General features: G+C 34.0%; 1 protein-coding gene across 3 annotated transcripts in view; it reads left to right on the top strand.

Annotated features, from left to right (window-relative positions):
• LOC150094493 (uncharacterized) overlaps positions 1 to 27,090 on the top strand; it is a 258,879-nt gene that overhangs the window by 177,423 nt on the left and 54,366 nt on the right. For all 3 annotated transcript variants that reach the window (XM_090411985.1, XM_090411987.1, XM_090411986.1), the window contains one exon: positions 5,388 to 5,579. In XM_090411985.1, the coding sequence (XP_090268111.1) occupies positions 5,388 to 5,579 (192 nt within the window). The remainder of the gene's footprint in view (positions 1 to 5,387; positions 5,580 to 27,090) is intronic.

Genomic DNA, 27,090 nt, shown 5'->3' with positions numbered 1-27,090 from the left:
TTCATCCAGCTGGCTCCAGTTTTGTTTTTAAACTTACTTCTCGAGATAAATTTAGAACATCTGATTATGAAAAATATTTTTAAAAGTTTCCCATTACTGCATTATAATTGTCTAACCATAGCCTAAAAATGAGTTTTCTTAAAATCCCCCTCTTGCTGCTTAACTTAGCTTCTCCCCTTAATTGTAATTCTCATGCTATGGTTATAATCTCCAGTAATCCAGATAATTACTATAATAAATTCTTCATTCCTCAGACATTATTACCAAGTCTAAGACTTGGCTACCTCTAGTGGATTCTCTAGTACATCGGTTCCCAACCAGTGGTGCGCATACCCCTGGGGGTACATGCTGGGCCGTTCGGGGGTACACGAAAAATAATCAGTAATGGTGGAAAAACAAGTAAAGTAAACAAAATGCAAAACATTAGTTATGGAACAATAAATGTTAAGTTTGAATCACTGCTAATGGAGAATACTTCAAAACTAGCTCACATTAGCGAATTATGATTGTTCAGGGCTTTGAATCCCTCCTCCAAACCACTCTTCTACCAATCATTATGCACAGTTCGTGCATCACTTTTGTCACCCATCCTCCTTTTCAGAACAATCACATGTTACTGAGAAATGACCTTTGCAATAACGAACCTTCACTGACTTCCATTTGTGACGTTTCTAGAACTTACAAATATTGTAAAATTAAATCTGTTGTTTGTATTTTTAGCTTTGTAATTTTCTTTTCCCAACTCATTGCCTCATTTCCACTATTTCACATTAAGATAGGCACGGAACAAAAGTGTCAGTATTTAAAAACAGCTATTTTAAAAACAAGGGGTACAATTTATAGAAATGGGTTTTCACACAAGTGGAAAAAGGTTGGGAACCACTGCTCTAGTACATACTGCTTTAAAAAGCTATTTTAAATTAACTCTACAAGAGTGCTACTTATTCTGTTCACTGCTATTTCATTAACCCAATCAGTATTAGATATGGAATTTATCCTTCTAACTCATAGAATAACTGGTCCATAATACCATCATTGGTATTATTGGTGATTCCTTCACTGCAATAATACTCTTCATCATAATTTTAGTCTGGATATTTATCACATACACACACACCACCCTGTTTCAAATTCATCCCCCTGCTACATGTATTCAATGAGTCACAGTTTCATCCTTTGTTATGAGTAATAATTCTCTCCTTCCCTTTTTTTCAACTTGTTTCTCTTGACATAATTCTCCTCATGTAATTCTTCGTCGAGAACCTCCTCATTAAACCAAGTTTCATTTATTCCTATAATATGTTATTTAGTATCTTCAGTTGTTAATTTAAACCACAGTACCTTTCTAAACTCATTAGATTAAAGAAATGTTTAACTCATTAAATCATAGTTAATGACATAATTTCTGCCATATGTCCTGACCAGCCTTTGATACTTGCTTCTTTCTCTGTTTCCAGTGAGTCTTGACTATCCTTTGATTTCTCTTCTGAATATCCTCCTCCAGGTTTTTTTAAATAATCTGTTTTTTTATCTGATTTTTAATCTGATTTTTAATAATTTGTTTAACTAATACGAATACCTGAGAATTTTTTTTATTATAAGCTGCATAGCAATGCTATTTTAAAATTACTTGCAAAAAATTTCTTTGTAGCAGACTGAATTCATTGGTATATGATATTAGTCTTTCATATATGACATTAAAATGATTTTCACATGCCAGCTAATTTAGGAGACCAAATAAATAAAAGTGTTGGATCTAAGCCCAAACTATATAATGGATGAAATATGACCGTCTAACCAAACTTCGAAATTTTATATGCGGTCTGGTGAGCAGTATCATATCTAGCTGAATCTTGATGTACATTATCTGATTATCTGATAACTTCAAATTATATCTTTTTCTTTTTAGTGTTTTCAAAGGCTCACATTATTTACATTTTTAGACAAATTGATTTGATTCAAGATGACAGCCACTTGCTTTAAATGTTGCGAGTTCTCTTTTTCTGCATTTTGTACCCTGCAGACCCTAGGTTGAATCTACAAGTTCGATTTGTTGTGTTTTATGTATGCACGTGGAATATTTATGCCTAAAATCTCCTTGATTAAAATATTTCTTCTGGAGAAAGGGAGAAATTCTCTAAAAGTTTGCAGAAAAAAAAAAAAAAAAAAGCTGATTTTGAAGGCCCCTACCCCCCAAATCTCCACAAAATAAAATGAAATAAAAAATATATATATATATATATATACAGGGTGTTCGGGATAAATTTGACATATTTATAATTAATTATATTTTTCCGTAAGTTACATGTATTAACACACACTTCTCTTCATTTAAAAGTTTGGACCCTTCTTCATTCACATACAAGATGTCAGAAAGGATGGATAGCTGGAACCCACCTGAATCATGGAAGAGAATAACTTGTATCATGATGATTCGTGCCCGCCATCAAAATAAGGATATTACGACTGCTGCCCAATGCTCCCTGAATACAGTAAAAACAATCAGGCATGAACTAGAGACTTGCAATGGTGACTACGAGGATGTAGCAAGAAGAAAGATCCCTAGCAGACGATCTGATTGCGTTCGTACAGCAGAATTCCTCGCAAATCTGCAGGAACAGGTGTTGAAGAACCCTGGCATTGGAATTCGGGCTTTGTTCGTGGAGTTGCTAACTGTAGTCAAGCCCTGGATAACAAGGGTAGGCAATGGTAGGCCGTATGTATGGCAGCAGGATTCGGCCCCTTGCCACACCTCTGGGAAAAGTCAAAAATGGTTGTCTGAAAATTTCTACGACTTCACCAGTCCAAATGTTTGGCCTCCAAACTCCCCAGACCTTAACCCCATGGATTATTTTGTATGGGGCGCAGTTGAAAAAGACACCAATCGCACTTCCAGTAATACAAAAGCCCAGTTAATGGATAAAATTAAAACAGTTTTTGCGGCCCTTCCCAGGGAGACTGTAGCATCAGCTTGTTCGAGGTTCCGAAGCAGAATTGAAGCTGTGATCGATGCTAATGGTGGTTATTTTGAGTAAATCTTGTTGATAGTATTGTAATTAACTCTGCCTGTAATGTTTTTTTTTTTGTCAATTCATTAAATTTAATAGATACAAAGAAGATTTTCTTTTTCCTTACGAAACTGTCAAATTTATCCCGAACACCCTGTATATATATATATATATATATATATATATATATATATATATATATATATATATATATATATATATATATATATATAGGAGACCAGAAAATTCGAAACTTTTATGAGAGATGCTCATGATAGGTGGAAATAAAACAAAATTGTTTCCACTGTTATTTATGAGAAAAATTTTTTTGTTGCATATTTAGTGCATCTACCTGTCAAGACAAGTTTAAAAAATTATTATTGTAGTGATGACTCATTTACTCAGTATAAGAACAGAAAGAACTCATTAATGTGACTAAATACAAGATGATTTTAGTTTATTCTCAAAGTGGTACTTTATGCTACATCACGTGGCAAGACTTATGACTATTTTGAAAATCACATATTGTCACTGCAAACAATGTTAAACTTTTATTCCAGCATTTTATTTCATTCTAGTATGAAATTCTTTTTTTGTATCTGGTAAAGACATTGAAGATAATGGCAAGCTGCTTAAAATTTTTTTCTTTAAAAGCAGAGAAAACTGACACAACAAGAATGCATCACAATTAGGTCCCATTGGTTGAGAAAAATCTTGCTGCCTGCCATCATTATACTTTGAAGTTGTAGCAGTCACTTGAACATCAATGATTATTTCACCACAATTGAATAATTATGTCTGATGTGTTTATGATAATAACTATTAAAATTAACAAAATGATATATATTCTTTGAAAAAATAAATGACATTTAAGTGGTGAGTACCAGTTATTTTCATTTATGTAGCTAGGTAAAAACTGGCAAAAATAGATCAACATTCTATAAACACTTCAGCACAGTGCACCTGTGCTTTGGAAACCCTAGCGATGCCACATAGCCAAGTTACTGATATAAAAGTAAAAAAAAAAATGCATTATTCTTAATGTTTTATTCTACTTTTGATTAATTCTGGTGATGTAAAAACTCTCAACATGTAATTTACTTACTTCACACTGTTCAGGAGATCCTAAAAAAGTTATGTTTTGATAAGTGGATCTACTAAGTATGTTGACAGATGAACAGAAAATTGAAAATTGCCATTTTCTTCATTTTTCAAAAGGCTCTATATGTTCAGGGATGAAAATAACAGAATGGGACCAGCTTTCAATATAATTTCAAAATTTCACCAGCTTTTAAAATCCTTTCAACTTTTAAAATAGATTCCTAGCCACCTGTTGAAAGTATTTTACTTGAAAATTTCAAATTTTTATTTGTTCCTCTCAAATAACTATATGGGGGGGGCTTCAAAATCAGCTACTTTTAATTTTTTTCACAATAGAAATGCTTCAGTCAAAGTGATTTGGGGCTTACATATTCCACTACATGTATACATACCCCCTCCCAAAATTAGAAAAAAAAAATGGACTGATGGATTCAATCTATGTCCTACAGTGGGCAGAAAATAGAGAAAAAAGCATTAAGCACACCTAGAGCAGGTGACCATTATCTTGAAAAAAATTAATCTATCTAAAAATGCAAATAAAAAATAAAAGTGCACATCTCAATCAATAAAATGGCAGTAAAAAATCTAGCAAATAAAATGGTTGCCATAATTAATAGGATGCCAGGAATAATCTTTAATTTTTTTTCTTCCATCTGAAAGGATAGGCTGACAAAAAAAATTGCTTTCATCAAAATCAAGATTATGCAGCTTCATCCCCCTGATGATTTCGCTAAGAATGATCTGTTAGTCACTTCATAATAATGGGAGGGTATTCCATCTTGTTCAGAAGTGTAACATCAGGATCATCTTTGAAGTATATCAGCAGACATATCTTCAGCATGCCTATGTCGATAATCATGTTATTATTTTTTCAGCATTACAGCCAGATAGCACACTAAGTATATTAACTGTGGGCAGAAATCCTACTGCTTGTTGATTTTCAGAATTATATGTCCCTATTATACAAACCAACTGTTCCTGACAAATGAAACATTCATATAAATAATAGATGTTATCTATATATATGGTTTAAAATGTGCTTTGAATCTTCATAGAATAACATTAGACATGATTTCACATAAGATGAATGAGAATTTTGTTTTAAGTAAATATATAATGAATCTGAAATATCTTAAAAATGTGTTATGAGTTGATTATATTGCTCACCTAGAAATTTAATAAATCATTCCAAACAATACTACTGCTGTAGATTAAAAAAATCCTAATGTTCTTTTTATTGCTGTATTTATTTATTATTATTATTTTTTTTAATTTTAGGTAGGCCAAATCCTTTGGCTGTGGTCTTTTCATTTTTGCTTTTAAAAAAGCCTAATACAGTTGTTTCTAATTTGCAAAATCAGTATGTTGCTATTCTGAAATCACTGTGCCATACTGTGGATGTATCAGCTGAAACATCCACTGAAATAGCCCAGAACCTTATGAAGGATTATAAAGAACGAGATGCATTAGGTAAAATTTGTATTTTTTAAAATAATTAAAGTTAGTTATGTTCTGTTATTTTTTTTTTTTTTTTAGTAATTGGTGTTTATAGAACTCCTATCACAATTTTACATTCATATTAACTTTGTAATGATATTCCCTCACCAAACCCGCAAACACCAAATGATCATTTGTTATGTTTTTCTTATTGCATTGCATTTCAATTTTTTTTTTTTTTTTTTTTTTTTTTGTGCACAAACAATTGTTGTTTGTTCTGACAAGTTGTTTCCTCATCACAGTAGAAACCAAGTTCCAAAATTTGCACACTGTTGTTTAGATAGGTTCTTAACAACTTTTATTATCAGCACAATTGCCATCATATCTCCACTTGCCACTATATGTCCTCTTTATCATATCATCAGTGTTGTATATGCTTTGCAGCTATTACAGGATGCATTTAATTCAGTTTCTGATGATCACCCCCCCCCCTTCCTCCATCTGCTTAACAGTTTTTCAGGCACCATACAACCTTATACACTTCTACGCTGCATTATCTGCATTGCATTCAATAGCTAACTTGCACTTTTTAATCATTAAAATGTAACCATACTCATTTGCTCATTCTAAACATCTGTTTAAATCTTGCATCATGAAACAACTGAATATTCCTTTGCCAATCAGCATGAAATAACATTTACAAATAGGTTTCAATGTCACATGGAATGGAGATTCTATGATCTATATTCCATGCTGTTCAGATGTTTGAAGAAAACATACCTTTTGGATTAAGTTTTCTCACTTGATTACAAAGTAAATTATACTTACTAAGAAATGATATTCTTCTTTAATTCTTTATCTAAGTATAAGCAAACAAAGTTTGTATGTGAGGCATCTTCATGGCTAGGCTACTTGTATATAGATTCTGTTGACTTCGCATCATTTGTTCCAGTATCCCATAATACCATAGCAGTGTTCATGTCGAAAAGGATGTGTGCTTTGCTTATCTTAAAGCTGATTGCTTTACTTTTTAATGTGTTACATAAGTTTATTTTTGGTTTTATAATCTGAGTTCTTTATCTTCTTTGGTAATAACTATATCATCTGCACATCTGAAATTATTGATTCTCATACCTTGAACTGAAATTCCCCTAATATTTTCCTTTATAATATCTATCATTCTTTCCAGAAGTATCATAAGATGATTCTTGATATTTGGTCTTGTGCCATGCCTCTTGATTTTGTGGAACCATCTTTCTGTTTTTCTACGGTTCCTCAAAGCAGCCTCTGCATTGTCATTAATATGATAATGTTGTAATGAATATATCAGGTTCCTGTCCGTTCCTTAAGATTTGAGTACAGCCCATGCAGTTTTCTGATCTATGTTTTTGAATGTTTTCTGAAAGTCAACAAAATAAGCATTAATATTCATATAGTAAGGCTTATACGTTGATCATACATAACTGGTAATTAACTGAAAGAAATTACAGTGCATTAAACAGATATTAATTAAAGGAAACTTTAATAAATACCTTCAATTTTTCAGCAATGTCACGTTGCCATCTTCAGGAACTTACAAATATGGTATGTGCACGCAGGCACTAACAAAAGCAAAATGGCAGTTTGCTTTCGTTAGTGTTAGTTTTTTTTTTTTTTTCCCAATATATAATTAGTAGCATAGCCAAGCAAAAAAATTTACATAAACTTATCCCTAATCCATAGAATTTTAATGATAGGGTATGACACCTTTGTCAACTCTTATAGGTAAATATGACTTCTCCATTACTTCCACCTTAGTATCATCACCACTGGGTCTGGCTCCCACTGATGAGACCTCAATAACGGTTGAAATCGGTCTGGGTTTCGACCCTTCCCCTCCCTTAATGCATAGCATTATACATGTTCACAAGGAGATGTGCTTTGCATTATGGGAGATACTAAGGCAAGTGATAAGAACTTATACCACCTTTACCACGAGTTGCCCCAGTTCTGAAAGTACTTCATGTGCAAAGCATAGCCAAGTGAAAAAACTTCCATAAACTCTTGGCACCTTCTCATATGCCTTTTCCAGATCTACAAAACTTAAATACAGATCTTTGTCATATTCTCATGATTTTCAACTATTTGTCGTAAAGTGAAGGTGTGATCCTGACAGTCTCTATTTGGCCTGAACCCAGCTTGTGTGTCACCAAGCTTTTCTTCCACAATCCTTCTCAGCTGTTTCTCAAGTACATTAGTGGCCAAAATTGTGGAAACCTTTTGGAAAAAAGGTTTTGTATTTCTGAGGTTTGATGCTCATAACACCACTTTTTTTTGGATAATACCATAAAATTATATATCAATGGAAAGATAATATAATCAAGAATGTAATGCAATAACTTTTATAAAGGATTTTTTATTAGAACAGTAGTTATAAAGAAGAAAAGTGAAATACGTATAATAGTAAAAATGAGAAATACAAAAATTCTCACGATGTGAGTTAATACTTAGTTGGGTAACCTTTAGCGTTAGTTACGGCCTTACAACGCCTTCCCATGGAATGAACCAAGTTTTTTAGTTCTGCAGCTTTTGATTGGGTTAAGTTCTGGGCTATTCCCAGGCCATTCCAGCAGTGGAATATGATTATCTTGAAGCCATTTTTTGCACACAGCAGCATGACATGGAGCTGAATCCTGTTGAAATATAAATGCTTCATTATCTTGGTAAAGATCACATGCAGAAGGCTTCAGTTTGGGCTCAAGTATTTAATTTATGTATTTTTGGGTATTTATATTCCTATTAATCACCCAAATTCTGCCCACACCTTTTGATGTCATACAACCCCAGATCATAACACTAAGTGGGTGTTTCACAGTAGGTGTAATGCAATCAGGATGCAAATCTTCTTCGATTCTTCTCCTTACATATTTTATGCTATCACTGCCAAACAGGGAGATTTTGGTCTCATCACTCCAAATAACACTATCCCATTGTTCTGCTGTTCAACTAACATGAGTTTTAGCCCAGTTTAATCTTTTCAACCTTTGTTTGAGAGATAAAAATGGCTTTTTTCGTGGAATTCTGGCATTTAGACCAAATTCCTGCAGTCTGTGCTGAACAGTCCTTGCCCTCAACTTCACATTGTATTGTACCTTTCATCTTGTATACACCCAGATTATTTTCTTCTGTCACGTAGGCACAGTCTCTCTCAATTTTTCTATCATCACTTGCTGTTGTGCATCTTTTCCGGTCTGGTTTTGTAGTGACTGAGTCTCCTTATACCTCTTCAAAAATTTAGAAATGCCACCTTTGGTTAAGTTTCCACCAATTTTTCTTCTAATTTCTTCATAACTGTAGCCTTGTTCACTTAATAGTACTATTTTACATCGCTTTCTGGGTGACAGTCAACTCTTTGCGCCATTTCTTTAATTTTATTACTTTTTACAAGCTGACTAAATGAAAGAACCCAAAAAAAACCAACCAACTTGATAGCAATCACATAACACACTGATAAATGTCCTCCACTCAGCTCCAATACATGACATCAATAGCTGAATCCTACTGTGACCTTATTGGCTCATTGCCAAAACAAGATGACACCTGATTGGCTCTCTAAACACTCATGCTCATTGGCTACATTCAAATGAAGCAAGTTGTGCTTCTTTTTTCTGATTACTTGGCTATAACTTTTCATAGAATACAGATAATTGGACAAACTTTGTTCCATTACATTCTTGATTAAATTCTTTCCATTGATATATAATTTTATGATATTACACAAAAAAAAAAAGTGGTGTTATGAGCCTTCATAACACCACTTCATAAACCTCAAAAATACACTTTTTCCAAAAGGTTTCCACAATTTTGGCCACTAGTGTATATTTGCGTAAATCTTACCAGGAACACTCAGTAGAGAAATATCTCTGTAATTCTCAACTGAGTGTTCTCAGTAGAGAATTACAGAGAATTTATATTGTTAAATTGTGATTGATAAAATTCCTAAGAGAATTTATTCTTTCATAATTTAACAAGTAAAGAACCTATAATAGAAAATTTGCTTGCATTTAAGAGTGTAAACTACATATATGTGAACAAAATTGTATATATTAAACAAAAGGATAATAATTGTGAAAATGCATAATAAAGAAGTGTTATTCCATTATGTAGAAAGATTACTCAAGCTAGTTAAATATTGGCAGTAAAATTCTAGAGAAAAATAACATTAAAGTATGATTAAAGCAGTATACCATTCCTAGGAATTAGATAGACAAAGCTTAGATGAATGACTCACAATTTTTAACAATAATTGTAGCGTAATCCAAGGCCAGGAGCACAGGATTAAAGGAAGTTGCTGCAAGCGTATCGTGTTCACACAGCACATGATAGTAGTCAGAAAAGAAGAAATCCTCTACCGAGAGATATCGCATTGAGCACTATCGATGAGTCAGTGGGGAGGGAGATATAAAAGAATCGGATAATACTAACAACCACAGGAAATAACTATAATATGATATTGTGAAATTTTATTGTTAAATAGTGTAAATGAATGATATGTGATCAAGATCTAAGGACTGTAGCAAATTATAAGTTGTGAAAGTAGACATGTGTAACTTAAAGAGTGATAACCTTAGGACGTGTGAATACAAGGTGATAATGTATGTTTACTAGGTTTAATTAAGAGGGTTATGAGGATCTTATGTGTGAAGTGATATAGAACAGCTCTGTTGTTAATCCTATGTGAGTTATGAGAATTTACTGTTTGTATTTGATAACTATGATAGCACATAAATTTGTAGTTTAGAAATGATCTTTCCCAGACTTCCATGAACTGTATATATGTTGGAATGTTAAATAAATCTTTTGCTTATTCTGATTCAGTTGTTTGTTAGTATTATCCGATGCACCACTTGCTAAATATGCAAACCTAAGCGGGAGACTTGAGTAGCCTATCTACGATCACGATTGCATCGTTGTTAGTCACTGAGGTATAGCTGGGTGTTCGCTTCTTGAATTGTCCTAAGTGGTGCAGCGAAAACAAATAAATATCTTAGGATTTTATGAAAAGAAGAACCTCAGAAGCTTTGTTACATTTGGATTTTGGCTCTACCTCAGGACCATTCCTTTTGTACTTAGATAGTACCACATGACGCCAAGGGGCGAATAAATGTAAAGAGCATAGATATCAAAGTTATTAAGAAAAGGTGGCACAACAATATATGCGTACTATGAGAGCTCTGCTCGAATCATCCGGAATTCATCCTTCTGAACTATGCAGTGCAGCCACTGTAAGACTTTTATACCTCCATACTTGAGCATTTCTGGTCAAATATCTACTCCTGCTGCCTTTCCACATTTCAAGCCTTTGATGGCTTTTTCTACTTCAAATATGGATATGTATTCCTGACTGCATGCCTGTTGAGTATTTTTTTTACCACTGTGTTATCATTGTTTGTTTCATTTAGCAATTTTTCGAAGTAATTACTCCATACTTCAAGGATATCTTTTTCTCCAGTTTTCATGTCAGTTTTATCATCTCTAATTCCTTTTACAGCACTCTTTCCTCCATTTCTGAGCTGCTTCAACAACCTTCAGGATATCATGCCACCGTCTTGATATTTATTTTCTATGTTCTTACCAAAGTCTTCCCATGACTTTTTGTTTAGCTAGTTTTACACAGTGTTTAGCATTCTTACATTTGTCTCTGTTTTCTCTAAGAGCACAAGGCGACTTGGGCTCTTGATATGCTTTCTTTACTTCACTGTTTCTTTAACTTCCTGTGTTCACCATTGAATTCTGATTTTTCTCTCCTTGCAGACAACCTCACCCCATGCTTCTCTGGCTGAATCAGTCAGTGTTTTCTTTAGGGCTTGCCACAGAATCTGTAAGGTTTGGTTCCTGTTCTCAAACTTTTTCATTTTTTCTTGAATAATGTTTGTGTATTTTATTCTGCAGTTCATATCTGAGAGCTGCTCAACATTTATTCGCTTTAAAACATTCTTGTGTGTTCTTCTTTTCAGAATGAAATGCAGTTTATCCTGCTCAAGACTAAATAGGGATCACTTCCAATTTCAAATCCTCTGTACAGTCTGGCATCCTGCACCAGTGGGAAAACATCACTATCAACAATAACATAGTCGATAAGACTTTTCTTATTCCTTGCCTCTTCTCTTCGTGTGAATTCATGCACATTTTTATGTTGGAACATGATGTTAGTAATAACTAGTCCATGTCTTGAGAGCAGAAATCCAACAGGTATTTACCTTATTGTTAGCTTTGTTCTTTTCTCCAAATTTTCCTCAAGTATTTTTGTATGTTTGACAATCATTTCCTACTCTGCTATTGAGATCCCCAACAAGGACCAACTTTTCCTTTTTCATTGTGTCAATTGCTTTCTCTAAAGCCTCAAAAAATTCTTCCTCTTCTACCTTACTAAGGTAGAAGACCCTTCTGTAAGATCATAGGCACAAATAAGTTTCATTGTCCAGTTCCACATTCTGATATTTGCTCACATCACTCTACTTGAGCCTGCCTGCCATTCAAGAAGATTAGCCTCGTATTTAGTTTTGAATACTATGGCTACTCCTTCTTTTTCCTGATTGTCATTGCCTGAATATAACATTTTGTATTTATTGTTCAGAAAGATCTCACCAGTTTTTGCCTGTTTTGTTTCAGTCACCCCTATTATGTCGATCTGCTACTTATCCAGTTTCTCAGCCTACTCCATTCCTTTGCCATTCAGGCTTCTTATGTTAATAGTACGATCTTGAACTCTGGTGATGTTGAGTTGGGGGTGTGTTTTAAGATTTGTTCCAGTAGCTGACTTTTCACTATTTACCCTGGTGAAAACAACGGGGGTCCTTGTTTAACTGGGCGATGCCCCTGCCAGCATGAAATTCTGTCATATTGTACCATCATTTTATATTTTGGCTTAAGCTAATAAGAATATAATTTGGTCGACTAAATCCCAAATTGCCAGCCCATCCTCATTTGTTCAGTCCAGGTAGATACCTGACATGGTGCACCACGAATGAGAATGAGACTTTGCTTATTCCTTGCCTCTTCTCTACATGTGAATTTGTGCACATTTTTATGTTGGAACATGGTGTTATAATAACCAGTCCATGTCTTGAGCAGAAATCCAACAGGTATTTGCCATTATTATTAGCTCTGCTCTTACTGGCATATATATATATATATATATACATAAACTCCTTTCACCACCCAACACAAAACTAGGGTTCATTAATACACTAAAAAACAGGGCTTTGAAGATTTGTTTCCAATGAACAAGCCGTTCAAGATGAATTAAAAGTTATCAGCAATACCCTCATGAAAAATGACTACAACCAAAATACTATCAACAGAATTCTGTACGAGACTTCACTTAAAAACAAAAATAAACTAGACTACAATAAAAGTGTAACCATTCCGTACATTAAAGGGATATCAGAGAAAATAAACAGAAATACAACCTTAAAGCCACCCTTGAACCTCCTGGGTTCAAGGGTGGCTTTAAGGTTGGCTTCAACTCATCCAAGGATCCAGTCCCTCCACTGGCCCACCGTCGAGTATACCGTATTTATTGCACCTGTAATCTACCATATATAGGGAAAACTGGATGTTGAATTCCTATCAGAAAAAAAAGGAACATAAATAACACATTAAATACAATAACTATGGTGAAGCTGGCCTTTCTAATCATGCCCTGAACACTTTACATAGACCTGACCGGAAGAGCGCCCGTTGTTTACGTTACACCAAAACATGGTATGAACGTAAATTTATGGAGGCTTGTGAGATTCTTATCAACCACCCTAATCTTAACAATAATGATGGTCTAAAAATCCCAAGAATATGGAAGGCACATATTCTACCCACTTAACCTTGCTCCCTAAGAGTTAATTATAAATAGAACCATGGGTAGTCCAGCATCTTAAATCTAATATAACAATTCTCATGTCAAATTAGTACGTAATTTTTACTGTAACAGAACTATCTATATGAAAGAATGTTTCTCTGATGTTGCCTTAAATATAATATAGCTTTGATGTAGTTATTTTATTTCATTAATAAATTGTAATTTTATTTTATTTTCACTGGAGGTCATGCCAGTAAAATAACCGTTGATCAAATCATTGTCTCTTCAGCATACTGTGTGAAATGTAATTTAGCTTGTCTCATATGTGTATACTCCAGATGATGACCTTAATATGAAGGTCAAAACATCAGGAAATTAAAATAATTATTTATAACATGGTTGTAGAGTCCATAATTTGTGTAAAATGAATGCTGATCACTGTGTAACACTAAGGGAAAAGAATTTTTTGAGCAGTCGATAGCATTGTTTCATGAAGGAATAGCATCCTTTGTTATCTGTTAGACATTCTGCAAACTTCTTAAGCAACGTATTATATTCATTTTGTCTGTCCATATGTCTCTGCATATAAAAATATTAAATCTCTTCTTCAGTTAGTTGTTAAAACTGGTTTCCTACAGACAAGATGTTATCATCATGATACTAATTACAGATATAGGCCATATTGGTCTGTTCCAGTCTCGTTATCCATCTAATATCCTCTTTTGAGGTCTACCTAGTTTATATTTTATTAATTTTATTTAGGATTTTAGGTGTTAGCCATTCAATTTACATTTTCTATCCAGTTTTGTTTGTAATTGTTTAGTTTTTCTTCTATTGATTTTATTTTTAGTTCTTTTAGAATATATTTGTTCCTTTTCTTATCTGATAATATGTATTTTGCAGTTCTTCTCGCAAATCTCATTTCACTTTTTTTTTCTTTGTTTATCTTGTTTGTTTATTGCCCAAATTTCGCTGCCATATAATAATGTAGGCACTGCTAGAGTATTGTATATTTTCAAGCATGTTTCTTTTTGTACAATATTTGTATTTAGTATTCTGTTTATCAGGTGTATAACTGTAAAAATGTTAAAGTTTTTAATTTTATGTCTTTTTCTCCTTCATGTGATATTTCATATCCAAGATAAAGTATTTATCTGTTCTATTATTTTATTATTAAAGACTATTTTACTTCTAACTGGAGTTCGTCCACAATGTCATTGTTTTAGTTTTATCCATGAATATTTTCATTCGAAACTGTTCTACTATAATGTTTAAATTATATATTGCTGTTTGTAAATTGTCTTCCTTATCTGATATTATTACCTGATCATCTGCAAATAATATGTTTATTTTGTTATTCTGGGAAATTTCTACACCTGGACTGTTTAAGGCATTCCACTGTATTAATATTTAATTAATATAAATATTAAAATGTGTTGGAGACAGAGGGCATCCCTGTCTTATTCCTTGGTTTATAGATTGTTTTTCAGACATTTTTTTTCCATTTATTTTTATTTCGTTATCTTTGTATATATTCAATATTGCATGTAGTAAAGTTAAAACTGGTTTGAACACTGTCTTGTATACAGCTAATTTAGTGTTCCAACTAATTTCTCTCTTATTTCATATGAATTTATTCAATTGACTTCCTATCATACCAGCTTTGCTGATTCTGTTTTCTATTTCCATATTTAATTTACCATCTTCACTAAAAATCGTGCCTAAGTAGCTGAAATGTTTTACTTGTTCCACAGGTTCTCCATTCAGAACACAGTTGACATTTTCAATGATTCTGCCTATTTTCATTGTCTTTGTCTTTTTATTGCTGACCTTCATACCATATCTATTACAAAAGCTATTCAATTTAGTCAGGGAATCTTGCAGACTTGTAGCCGATTTATTTAAAAGTATAACATCATCCACATAAAGCAAAGAGCTGACATTAACATCTCCAATTTTGATATCATGTTTAATACCACATTCCTTCATAATGTGATCCATATAGATAATGAATAACAGAGGGGATAACGTACATCCTTGTCTCACACCAGATTTAACATTAAACCATCTTCCTGTACTTCCTTCAATTCTAACTGCTGACTTACAACTCAAATAAAGACTAAGTATTGCTTGATATAATGCCCCATTGACACCATATAACTGTAGCGTATTGAATAGCTTCTCTCTTGGCACCTTGTCATATGCCTTTTCCAGATCTGCAAAACTTAAATACAGATCTTTGTTATATTCCAATGATTTCTCAACTATTTGTCGTAAAGTGAAGATCTGATTCTGACAGCTTCTAATTGACCTGATTCCAGCTTGTTCTTCCACAATCTTCTCAACCGTTTTTCAAGTGTACTAGCATACATCTTCCCAGGAACACTCAGTAGGGAAATACTTCTGTAATTCTCACATTCAGTTTTATTTCCCTTTTTTATATATGGGTACTATTAGAGTTCTGCTCCAATCATTGGGAATTCGTCCCTCTGTCCAGGCTTTCTGAACTATGCAGTGCAGCCACTGTAAGACTCTTATACCACCATACTTCAGCATTTCTGGTCGAATATCATCTACCCCTGCTGCCTTTCCACATTTTCAAGCCTTTGATGGCTTTTTCTACTTGAAGTATGGATATGTATTCCTGACTGCATGCCTGGTCAGTGTTTTTTACCACTGTGCTGTCATCGCTGCTTGTTTCATTTAGCAGTTTTTCAAAGTAATTACTCCATACTTCAAGGATATCTTTTTCTCCCATTTTCATGTCACCTTTATCATCTCTAACTCCTTTTACAGCACTCTTTCCTCTATTTCTAAGCTTCTTCAACAATCTCCAGAATATCTTACCACCTTCTTGATATTTATTTTCTATGTTCTTGCCAAAGTGCTCCCATGACTTTTGTTTAGCTAGTTTTACACAGTGTTTAGTTTTCTTACATTTGTCTCTGTATTCTCTAAGAGCACAAGCTGACTTATTTGACAGGTACTTTTGATATGCTTTCTTCTTTTCCTTCACTGCCTCTTTAACTTCCTGTGTTCGCAGATCGTTTCTAGGATTTAACAATCTTGACTTCCCAATACATTTAACATAATCAGTTTCAAAATGAGAATCATCTCACTCTAATTCAAAGTTAATGTTCCTCCTAAAGAAAAAAAAAAAAATTGTCCTATCTTAGTAGATTTCAATGGGGAGGAACAAAACATGAAGACAACTGTTTAGAAGCAAAACACAACTTTTTGCTTGTATTAACTCTGTTTCAGTTTCATCTTTTAACAGGAATAAATGCAGGATTAAATAAATAAACACTACTAGTAATGGAATTTGCTCTTTCCAAACTTAAGCTGCTTTTTTTTAAAAAAAAAAAAAGAAAAGAAGAAGTCACAGTATTAGAGGCTTTCTTCTAGATTTTTGCATTGTGATTACACCATTTTAAAGAATTTATTTCCTGATAAATCTATAAGTTTCAGATTCCATTTTGTTTGGCTTTTTTATCCTTCTCTCTAAAAGGAAATCATTAATGAGTACTCACTTTACTAAGATATGTCAACTAGGTGTATGTAACATGGTGCACAGTGCTACTGTTACATTGGATGAAGAGTTAACGCAGTGGTCGCCGAAGTGGTCAATATCGGGCTCAGGGGTCGATAGAAAAATATAAGACATCATTGCACGGGTAATATTTAATTCAGTTAACTTGGATTACCTCCATCCTGAATGACAATGCAATTAAGAGTGAATCGTGCGAACAGTGACAAGAATAGGACCTGTAAGATGGAGCAAGGTCATGAAAATAGTTACGAAGGCCAATCAAGTAGACCAAAATGACGTATTGAAGAATAAACGGATGTTGTGGTTCCTGCCCTGCCGGCGTAGCAGGAGCAACATTGTAACATGTGTGCAGTTGCTTATTTACTTATACTTGCACGTATTCGAACCCAGTCTTATTTTTGCGCATTGACATACAAGTGAGCGTTAATGTTCTAAAATTCATCAACATACATATTAGGTAATATTAAAATTACGTAATAGTAAAATAGAGGGGGTCGATAAAAAGTCAAGAAACTCTTGAATTGGTCGATGGTCAAAGAAGTTCGGCGACCCCTGAGTTAAAGATTCATGAAAATGAGGTTGAAGAGCTGTTGCGTAACCTGGATAAGAATTTGTCTATAGGGACAGATGGAATATCAGCCCGTTAGCTAATGGAATGTTCAGCCGAATTGGCTATGCCTTTCACATGTTTGTATAGCTTGAGTCTCAACTCAGGAATGGAAAGAATATATGATAGTTCCATTGCACAAGGGTAGGGCAAAAACTGATGTGTCTAACTGCCGACCTAACAGTATCTCTGGTGTGGTGGATTTTAGAGAAGTTGCTAAGAACTTGCATACAGAAATGAGTAGACAAAAATGCTGCACTCTGCAAGAAACAGCATGAATTTACTAAAGGAAGGTCACGTTTTAGCAATTTGCTCATATTTTATAACAATGTTACAGCTGAGTTGGATAAACGGAATGGGTACATAGTGATAATGTTGCATGTTTCTAAGGCATTTGTTAGGATACCACATGAAAGGCTGTTGCATAAACTAGAGAATATGGGATTGGAATATAAACTTTTGACTCTTGACCAGGGGATGGTTGACAGACAGATATCAAACAGTAGTATACAGTGTGTGTGAATCTGCCAGATTTAAGGGGACTAGTGATGTACCTCAGGGTTCAGTCCTTGGGCCATTGTTGTTCAATCTATACATTAATGACATCAGGCAGGATCTAACATCAGGTGTGCAATTGTTTGCCGATGATGTAAAGATAGGCAGGGCAATCAGGAATGCTACTGATATTCAGCAATTACAAAATGATTTGAACAGACTGGAAATTCAGACAAACGAAAATGGCTGTCAGTTTAATTTTAATAAGTGTAAAGTTATGCATTTTGGCATGATTAGAGTTCTAACAGCATATAATATTAGGATTATGCTACAAGAAACTGAAGAAGCAAGAGATCTTGGCATATTAGTGGATAGGAAATTAAAGTTCAAAGGTCACATAGCCAAAGTTGCAAATACAACTCAGAGGATAATTGTGATGTTAAATCGAACCTTGACATGTAAAGATAAGGAAGTCATTTTGCCTCTTTATAAGGCTTTGATAGGACCACACCTGGATTATTGTGTGCAGATTTGGTCTCCCATGTTCAAAGAGGATTTCACACCCTGTGTGAAAGGGTGCAAAGAAGCGTTACAAAGATTATATCTGGATTATGGGATTTAGATTATGCAGACTGGTTAACAGGAGTAAGAGGGGGTGATATAATAGAGGCGTATAAACTTTTGAATGGATGTTATAGGATATCAACTGATGAAATTTTTCATTATACGGAAGGTTGGAAGAGAACACAGGCATTCATTCAGATTCAAGAAAGGGGTAAGAGCTAGGTTTTTCTCCCAGAGAGCAGTGAGTAAGTGGAATAATTTGCCCTTGGTGGTAGTGAGTGCTTCTAGTGTGAATGAATTTAAGGGAAGATTATGATAGCTCGTTTGGGTGATTTATAGCCTCCCTTGATGAGTCCTTGACTTCCTGGAGGTCTCAGATAATAATAATTCTCTTCTCCAAAACAATGCAAACAGCTGTTACTTATCTATGCTGATGCTGTCTTCACATGTGCATGCTAGTTTCAGTCAAACTTCGATTAACTTCAATAGCATTCTCTTTGAACAGTAGGATAAAGCGACATGAAAAATAAAGATTCAGATAAGAAAAATTACTACATAGTTAGTCTATTTAAATAAAGAGTGATAATTCCTTGATGTTAGCTGGCCAAAATTATGTGCACTTCTTGAACTTGAAAATGATTAACTCCATACATTCATTATCTCTGCTGGCATTACAAAGCATTGCAAAGTTTTGGAATATTTTATAACATACTACAGTTGCCTCTGAAATAAAGTGCTTCTTGAAATAAAAATTTAAGTTCAGTGACTTCTGAACTAGGGAATCCATTTCATTTTCTCAGATTTCAAAATGTGATGATCCAAAATTTGGATCATCACATTTTGAACTGTTCAGAACTGAGTAAATTTTTTTAAATGTCTCTCTAAATCTTCTTAACCTAATTATATGGATAGGATTTGGTTCTTCAGTTTCTTATTCTTTTTCAATGGTGGGATACTTTTCATGTAAATTCAGCAATTTATTTACATATTCAGTAAAGACATCAAGACCAGCCCAGTAGAACCATATAGTAATTTATGGTTCCTTTTTCTAAAGAAGTATGAAAACCTTCAGTCTTATTTAACTGTGGACAGAGTCTCTTCCAAACTCTCTTTCGTGTTGGATTTTGATGTCTTCATTCCAGGCACATCTCTAAAGGCTTTAAAAGGATCCAGGATGTTGAATTTTCATCAGAATTCTTGAATGCTGCACTGTTTTCTGCATCAACTGCCTTTATCAGTTTTTAAAATGTTCAGTAAAGACAGTGTGCCTTGAAGGAAGCGATAACAGTGAATAGCTTGAAGGTTCTATGCATTGGGGAAAATGGTATAGGAATGACTCTTCCTAAAGAAAGCTATACACAATGAAGGAAGATGATAAGAAGTTGAATCAGTGAGTTTGGAGCTGGTTTGTATATGAATGTTGATACATGTTTAGAGGGAAGTTTTCCCTCTAATAATGACTGCCAGTTCAGTGAACAATGTCCATAAAAGTATCTATAGATAAGGCATAATGCAGAAACAGTGCATCTATATGAATGTTATCTCAAGAATATAATTATATATCAATGGTGTCTCGTGTTCATTTCGGTTGGGTATGCTGTCGTGTGGGATATGCGACCCGCTCCACAAATTTCATGTCAATTTGACCATATGCATGGGCGTGCATCTGTAGAAAATTTTCCAGAGGGGGCAAAGCTTCGAGACAATTACATTAATAATTTTTATAATTATTCATTTAATTAAATAATTACATCAATAAACGTCTTTTAGCTTTTTTTATGTAATTATTTGTCGATGTAAACTATAAATACATTATTTTCATTTTGCATCGATTTTAATGATCTTTAATTCTTGGCGGGAAAAAAAGGTATTCAGAATGAATAGTTTTTAGCACACTTTTATATATAAAAAAATTGACTGGCATATTTTATTAAAAATCAACTAATTAATTAATCCTAAACTAAATTATTTTAGTTTAAAAGCAAAAAAATAATAAAACTAACAAGTAAAATAATATTAAATTACATACACTTGCCTTTTAAAAATGTATTTTTCTGTTTAAATTTGTTTCACTATAAATTTACAATTCACACTTCACTCAATATCTCACTAGACACAGGGGGCAAACTAACCAGTCACTGTTCACAAATCAGAAAAAGATGAATCAAAAACAGGAACACATGTTTTATTGCTGCAATAAAATATGTGTTCTATGGCTACCCTGCCGTGGGCCGAAACAGGCCAACGCATAATAAAATTTTAAGACAGACAAAGCGTTCCCAGGGTTGAGGATGTAAGATTACATATCTCAATCAATTTTACAATTATAATTTGGGGAATTTTTTAATCGATCCAGAGGGGGAGTCCCCCCCCCCCCGGATGCACATGACCGTGTAATTGCATTTTATCGATGTATTAAAGTTTTGAAAGGGCATTGTGCATCACCTCTCACCTTAATTGGTCCAATGCAATTAATTGCATTGGACCAATTGCAGGAAACTTTGAATACTTCTGCTTCTGCATAGAGTGGGGGAACAATCTGTTTTAGGATTTATTTAAAAAAACAACAATGAAAGGGAATGCTATATTTGGTTGGTATATTTGAAATACTCAAAGATGAAAATATATGAACCATCATTTATAAGTTATGTGAGAATAGGAAAGCATAAGTGTGAGTAGAAACACTTTCATTAATGGTAAACGAATAATTATCATTTGTGATATGCATGTCCAATAAGTTGCTGGGTAGAGCGAATAGCACGATCCTATAAATTCTAAACATGAATAAGTGAATTTATGATGGCATAATTAAAAAAAAAACTTATGAAAAGAGAGAAAGAGAGAGAGTATTGCAGGAATAAATATGGTTTGATGGAGCAGCAAATCATCTTGTAAAATTTGTTGCACATGCTATGTGTATTTCTCTGGTTTGTTTATATTTTGCTCCGTTTTCCAAGAATTTTATTTTGTTTACTGAGACTCAGTATACATAACATCCTGATAATTATCGGAATTATCCACATTTTTGGGAATCACAAATTCATGAGTTTTTTTTTTTTTTTTTTTTTTTTTTTTTTTTTTTTTTTAAATCATTAGCGGTTCTTTTGTCTTATCAATCTCACATATGCTGGCATTTTGTTGTAGATCAGCAACGTCTTATAATACACAGAATATTCATTTTTATTCAGGAATAGATATTTTTTACTGTCTGTTGTTTCCGAAGACTAGAATAAAAATGTCTCTATATACTGTTAAAAAACTTCGCAACCTCAACAGATGCTATACTGCACAAGTAAAAGAAAAAACAATTACAAATTTCATCCAGTTTCAAATTTTCAGTTCCAGAAAACATGCGTAACAACTGTTTGTAATATACATCAGATACGAAAAGCACTCAGCCCATGACAAATGGCAACATGCAACATTCAGTTGGATTGGTTGACACAATAACCAATTACAGATGCTAGTGCTGAGTGAGCTCAAAATTTTAGCTCACCCAGCCACACCTTCTCAGCGGTTTAAAAATATTAGAAAGCTAAGAATTTGACCTGCTGTGCCCTCTTTACATCTTTTTGAAGGGCTCAAAGGTGTATGCATTTCGAAAGCACACCCTGGCTATTAATGCAAATGTGACGCAATGTTTACACTGCAAAAAGTGTCTTCTTCATAAAGTACTAATGCTTTATTACCATCCTGAAGAGGACAATGAAGCATTAGTACAGTATATTGTGTTCAATTTTAGGAAGCATATGAAGTCTGCAAAAAAACGGGAATAAATGCAAAAATATAATATGGGTGATACTGATATTTCGTGGATGAGTATTACACACCTAGCACACCTGGAATATTTGCCCCGATATATATATAGATACTATAAAATGATAAGCTGAAATTGGAAATGGATGTGACGTCGGCTTGAAATGGATGTAGGCTGTAACGTGTGTTTGTCAAGTTTTTTGTTCAGAAAGCTTTTTTGTTCAACCTTTTGAAGACTCGACACTTAGAGTAGCCCTGAGTGTCGAGTCATCAATCAGAATTCAAGGAGAACCAGCCTACTAGTCCAGAACATGGGGGGGGGGGGGACATAAGAGGGCAGAGCCCCTAGTGTGTGTGTGTGTATTCTTGAGATAACATTTGTGTGTGTGTGTGTGTGTGTGTGTGTGTGTGTGTGTGTGTGTGTGTGTGTGTGTGTGTGTGTGTGTGTGTGTGTTTATATACACATCACACACATTCTTTTTCTTTATTGTAATTTATTTATTTTTTTTTTTTTATGCATCAACCCTACCCACCAGAGATCTGAAGATCCGTATCATAACAGTGCTGCATGGGTTAGTGCTTAGAGAGAAGAAAGGAATCTGTTAATGTGTTTCTTTAAGAGACTGAGGTTGTATTCATTGAGGAAAACATGATGGAGAGGACTGTCTGAAAGGATGAGAAGTTGGATCTGTAAGTTTGGAGCTGAAGCATATATAGATAGATGTTAATCTGAAGCTGTCTGTGTTCATACATGATTAAAACAAACTGAAGGAATAGTTGTGGCCATTTTGCTGAGCAGCATCAGTAGAAATACCTATGAAAAAGACATAATGTAGAAACAGAGCATGAATGGCAAAGCCATTGAGAGAAGTGTCATCTATTAGTATTAGTCATTTATTATCATTAATCCAGAGATTTTGAAAATGTTGCCCATTTTCCTGCATATATTTTGTATCCTGTATTTAGCATGACTAATTCTCCTGTAGTTATTGCAGTCATCTTGATTTCCCTTTTTATATATTGGGATAGCCAGTGCTTTTTTCCAAGACTTTGGATTTTTTCCAGAAATCCAAACCATGTTAATGAATTTCAAAAGTCTTTCATTAAAATCTTCACTTGCATTTTTTGTCGAGTTCCATGTTTATATTGTCTTCTCCTGGTTTTTTCCTATTTTCATTTTATTTATTGTATTTCTTAGTTCTGGCATTGTAATATTTTCTGTTAGATCATTCTTTGTTGTATAAAATTTTACTTCTTTGTTACCATTAGGCCAGAGATTTTGAAAATAAGTTATTTATCCATTTTTCTAAATCTATCATTTGTTTTTTTATCTTTTCTTTTATTTCTTTGTTCATGTATTTTATTATTTTATAGGTTTTTTGGTTGTGACTTAGTTATGCCCTTTTCTAGTTCGGTTACTGGTCCATTTCTCTCTCTCTCTGTGTTTTTTTCCTTATTTCACCTTTTACAACTGCACTATTTCTTTATACTCTTTTTTTTTTTTTTTTTTGCTTCTGCTATCTTGGAATTGAACAATTTCTGGTAACTCTCCCCTTTTTTGTGTATTTTTATTATCTTTTCTATTTTTTTGTCCCAGTTTTGTAATCCTCTTTTTCTGTTCCATTTTTTCTCTTGCTACTTTTGTCAGGATTTTTTTCCCCATTCCTCTTCTATGTCATTTGATTCATGTATGGTTTCTGTTTTTAAATCAGTGCATTTCTTATATTGTAATTAGTTGTAAATAGTTGTTTTCCACTTTATTTATTTTTAGCCATTTTGGTTTAAAGCAAATTTTTGCCAATACCACCCTTGTGAAATGGAACTTTCATACATTCCTTCCATTCCTGTGTTATCATTCCTGAGCTGAGACTTAACTTATACAAATGTGAAAGGCGTAACCAATTTGGTTCATTCCTTTAGCAAACGGGCTGATATTCCATCTGTCCCTATAGACACATTCTTATCCAGGTTATGCAACAGCTCTTCAACCTCATTTACATGAACCTCTAACTCTTCATCCAATGTAGCAGTAGCACTGTGCACCATGTTACATACACCTGGTTGATATATCTTAGCAAAGTGAGCACTCATTAACTGAATAATCTCTTTAGCTTCCGACATTTGAGTACCATCTGTATTCAATAAAGTTCTTCTTCCACAGTCATTCTTTCTTTTGCTTGCAGCATAACGATAAAATTCTTTTGGATTGCCTTTAGCTTGCATGGTCAATTTTTTTTCATATTCCAATTTAGCTTTCCTCACAATATTCGTTACTTTTCTGACATGAGCTTTATATATTTCATAACTCCTCTCATTCTTATTCTTGGGGGAGCGATGATATTTCTGCTGAACAGCACCCTTCGAAATGTGCGTAGAAGAGACTCTGCAAAAGCTGGCCATTTATGAGTCAGTGGCTATTGAAGGAGGAGTTGTCAATCAACAGAACTGCTTTCTTCTGAACAGCATCAGGAATTTTTAAACAGGTTTTTAGGTTCTCTCTCCTAAATGTCAGATCGGTTTGTAAAGGTAGGGCAGCTTTAGGATTTGTACAGAGTAAGCAGCTGGACAGATCAAAAATAGATTCTTGATCAAAAAAACTAATGCCAAGTTATTTGGAAGCAGAGGATGCTGTAGAAGCAATATGTGATTATGCCAGAAAAGGCCAGGAGTTAGAAAAGAAAGATCTGATCTTGACTATTAGGTTGAGCATTGTCAAGGGTAAAAGGGAGAAGAACTAATGGCTTTATTGTGTGTGTATGTGAGAGAGAGAGAAGCAAAATTGTGTTTCAGAAGCAATAAAGATGAGGTTATAATGGATGGTATGGAAATTATTATTTAGGACACTGATAGATGATCATAAAGCTTGAGATGTTTGAGCACTGTAAGGTTTGTTATCTGAGTATGAATAATGGAGAGCAACAAGTGCTGTCATCAAGAAAACTTTGAAGAGGATTTAAGGTCAGTGAGAGGAGGTCATTTATGTATATGAGGAAGAGAGTGGGTAAAATAACAAAGCTCTGAGGAACATCTGCATTAATGGGAAAATCAGAAGAGAGAATACCCCCCTTTCCTTCACCATGACACGTAATGAACTATCTAAGAGAAAATTTGCAATCCAATTACAAGAGAGGGTGGAAGACTATAAGATGGTAATTTACTGAGAATTCCGTGATGACTGTCAAAATCAAGTGCAAAAGCACAAGCTATACCAAACCTTTTCTTGGTGGGAGAGATCTGTTGTGGATTTTAACTGGCAGAATTCATATTAGTGATCATTGATTAGCTGAATTTTTCAGTTATGTTATTCAAGAAGTTGTTCATTGATGGTCTTCTCAATTACTTCAGATAGTACTGATGTGAAAGCAGTAGTTTGATATAGACATTTGTTTCCTTCTTTTGGAATTAGTTGTTTATAGGCTTGCTTCCATGCTCTTGGTGGATATTTGCATGGTGTAATATAGTGTCGAGGTGATAAAGGGCCAACATTATTCAGAAGCAAATCTGTTGAGCTCGGTTTGTGGGATGTTATTAGGACTGGAAGCCCTTTTGGCGTCCAGGTTGTTTGAGATTCTTCTGATAACTTTCTGGTGGAAAAGGTAACAGGAGGTATGTGATGCAGCCTTCCAGGTAAAGAGAGAGAGACCAACAGGTAAAGTTATTCTCTCTCTCTCACACATACACATCTGGATGTGTGTGTGTGAAAGAGAGAGAGAGGATGGTGCACAGATGAGCAGAAATTGCACCCAACAGTTTTCGCAAGGGATCAGAAGACGTGGCTGTCACTGGCTGAGTTGAAGAGGTAAGAGTGATTTTCTTGTGGTGCACCCCCATTAATAAGTATCTACCAGGATACTGAATAAACAAGGATGGGCTGGCAATTTGGGATTTGGCTGACCGAATTGTATTCTTATTGATAACATATTTTAACAGTATTACAACACCAAACAAACTAAATCATAAAAAAGGTGTTTATTTATTAGTTTATTTTTTTTTAGTGGTTTGAAATCCAGCAAAATATAAGCCAGTAAGTAAACATGTTTTTTATATGTTTAGTTTGTTTGGTGTCATAATACTGCTAAAATAAGTTATGAGCAATGCACTTAAGCTTCTCAAACAGATTGTATTCTTATTAGCTTGAACCAGTATAACATGATGTTAAACATGATAGAATTTCATACTGGCTGGGGCGCTGCCTTGTTAAACAAGACCTTCATTGTTTTCATCAGGGAATCTGGACAAACAGCGAAACCCTGCTACTAGAAAAAATCCCAACCCAACATCAGCAGAGTTCAAGATTGGCACCATCAGAATAAGAAGCATCAACAGAAAAGAAATGGAATTGGCCAAAGAATTGTAAGTATCAAGTTGCTATAATAGGCATTACTGAAACAAAGAAGAATAAGCAGGATGCCATATCCAGGTAGTAACAGTCAGAAAAAAAGGAGGAGTAGCTGTATTCAGCAATAAATTCAAGAATAATCTTAAATGACAGGCAATAATATAGTAGAATGATGTAGACAAATACCAAAATGGGGAACTGAATGACGAGACTTATTTGTGTCTTTAGTCCAACAGAGATCTCTATTAATTGAATTGTGATCTTGAACACCAAATTGCATTGAATTCCATCAAACTAAGAAGATTATTATTTATTATCATTTCAAAGTGAACTATTTGCAAAAAAAAAAAAAAAGTTTAAAATCGGTTTAGCAATAAAAAGATAAAAATGGAATAT

This window comes from Typopeltis vanoorti, chromosome 22 (genome assembly GCF_054136105.1).
Source record: "Typopeltis vanoorti isolate ZY-2024b chromosome 22, IOZ_Tvanoo_1.0, whole genome shotgun sequence".
Taxonomy (NCBI): Eukaryota; Metazoa; Arthropoda; class Arachnida; order Uropygi; family Thelyphonidae; genus Typopeltis; species Typopeltis vanoorti.
This window is presented reverse-complemented; position numbering and strand designations above follow the sequence as displayed.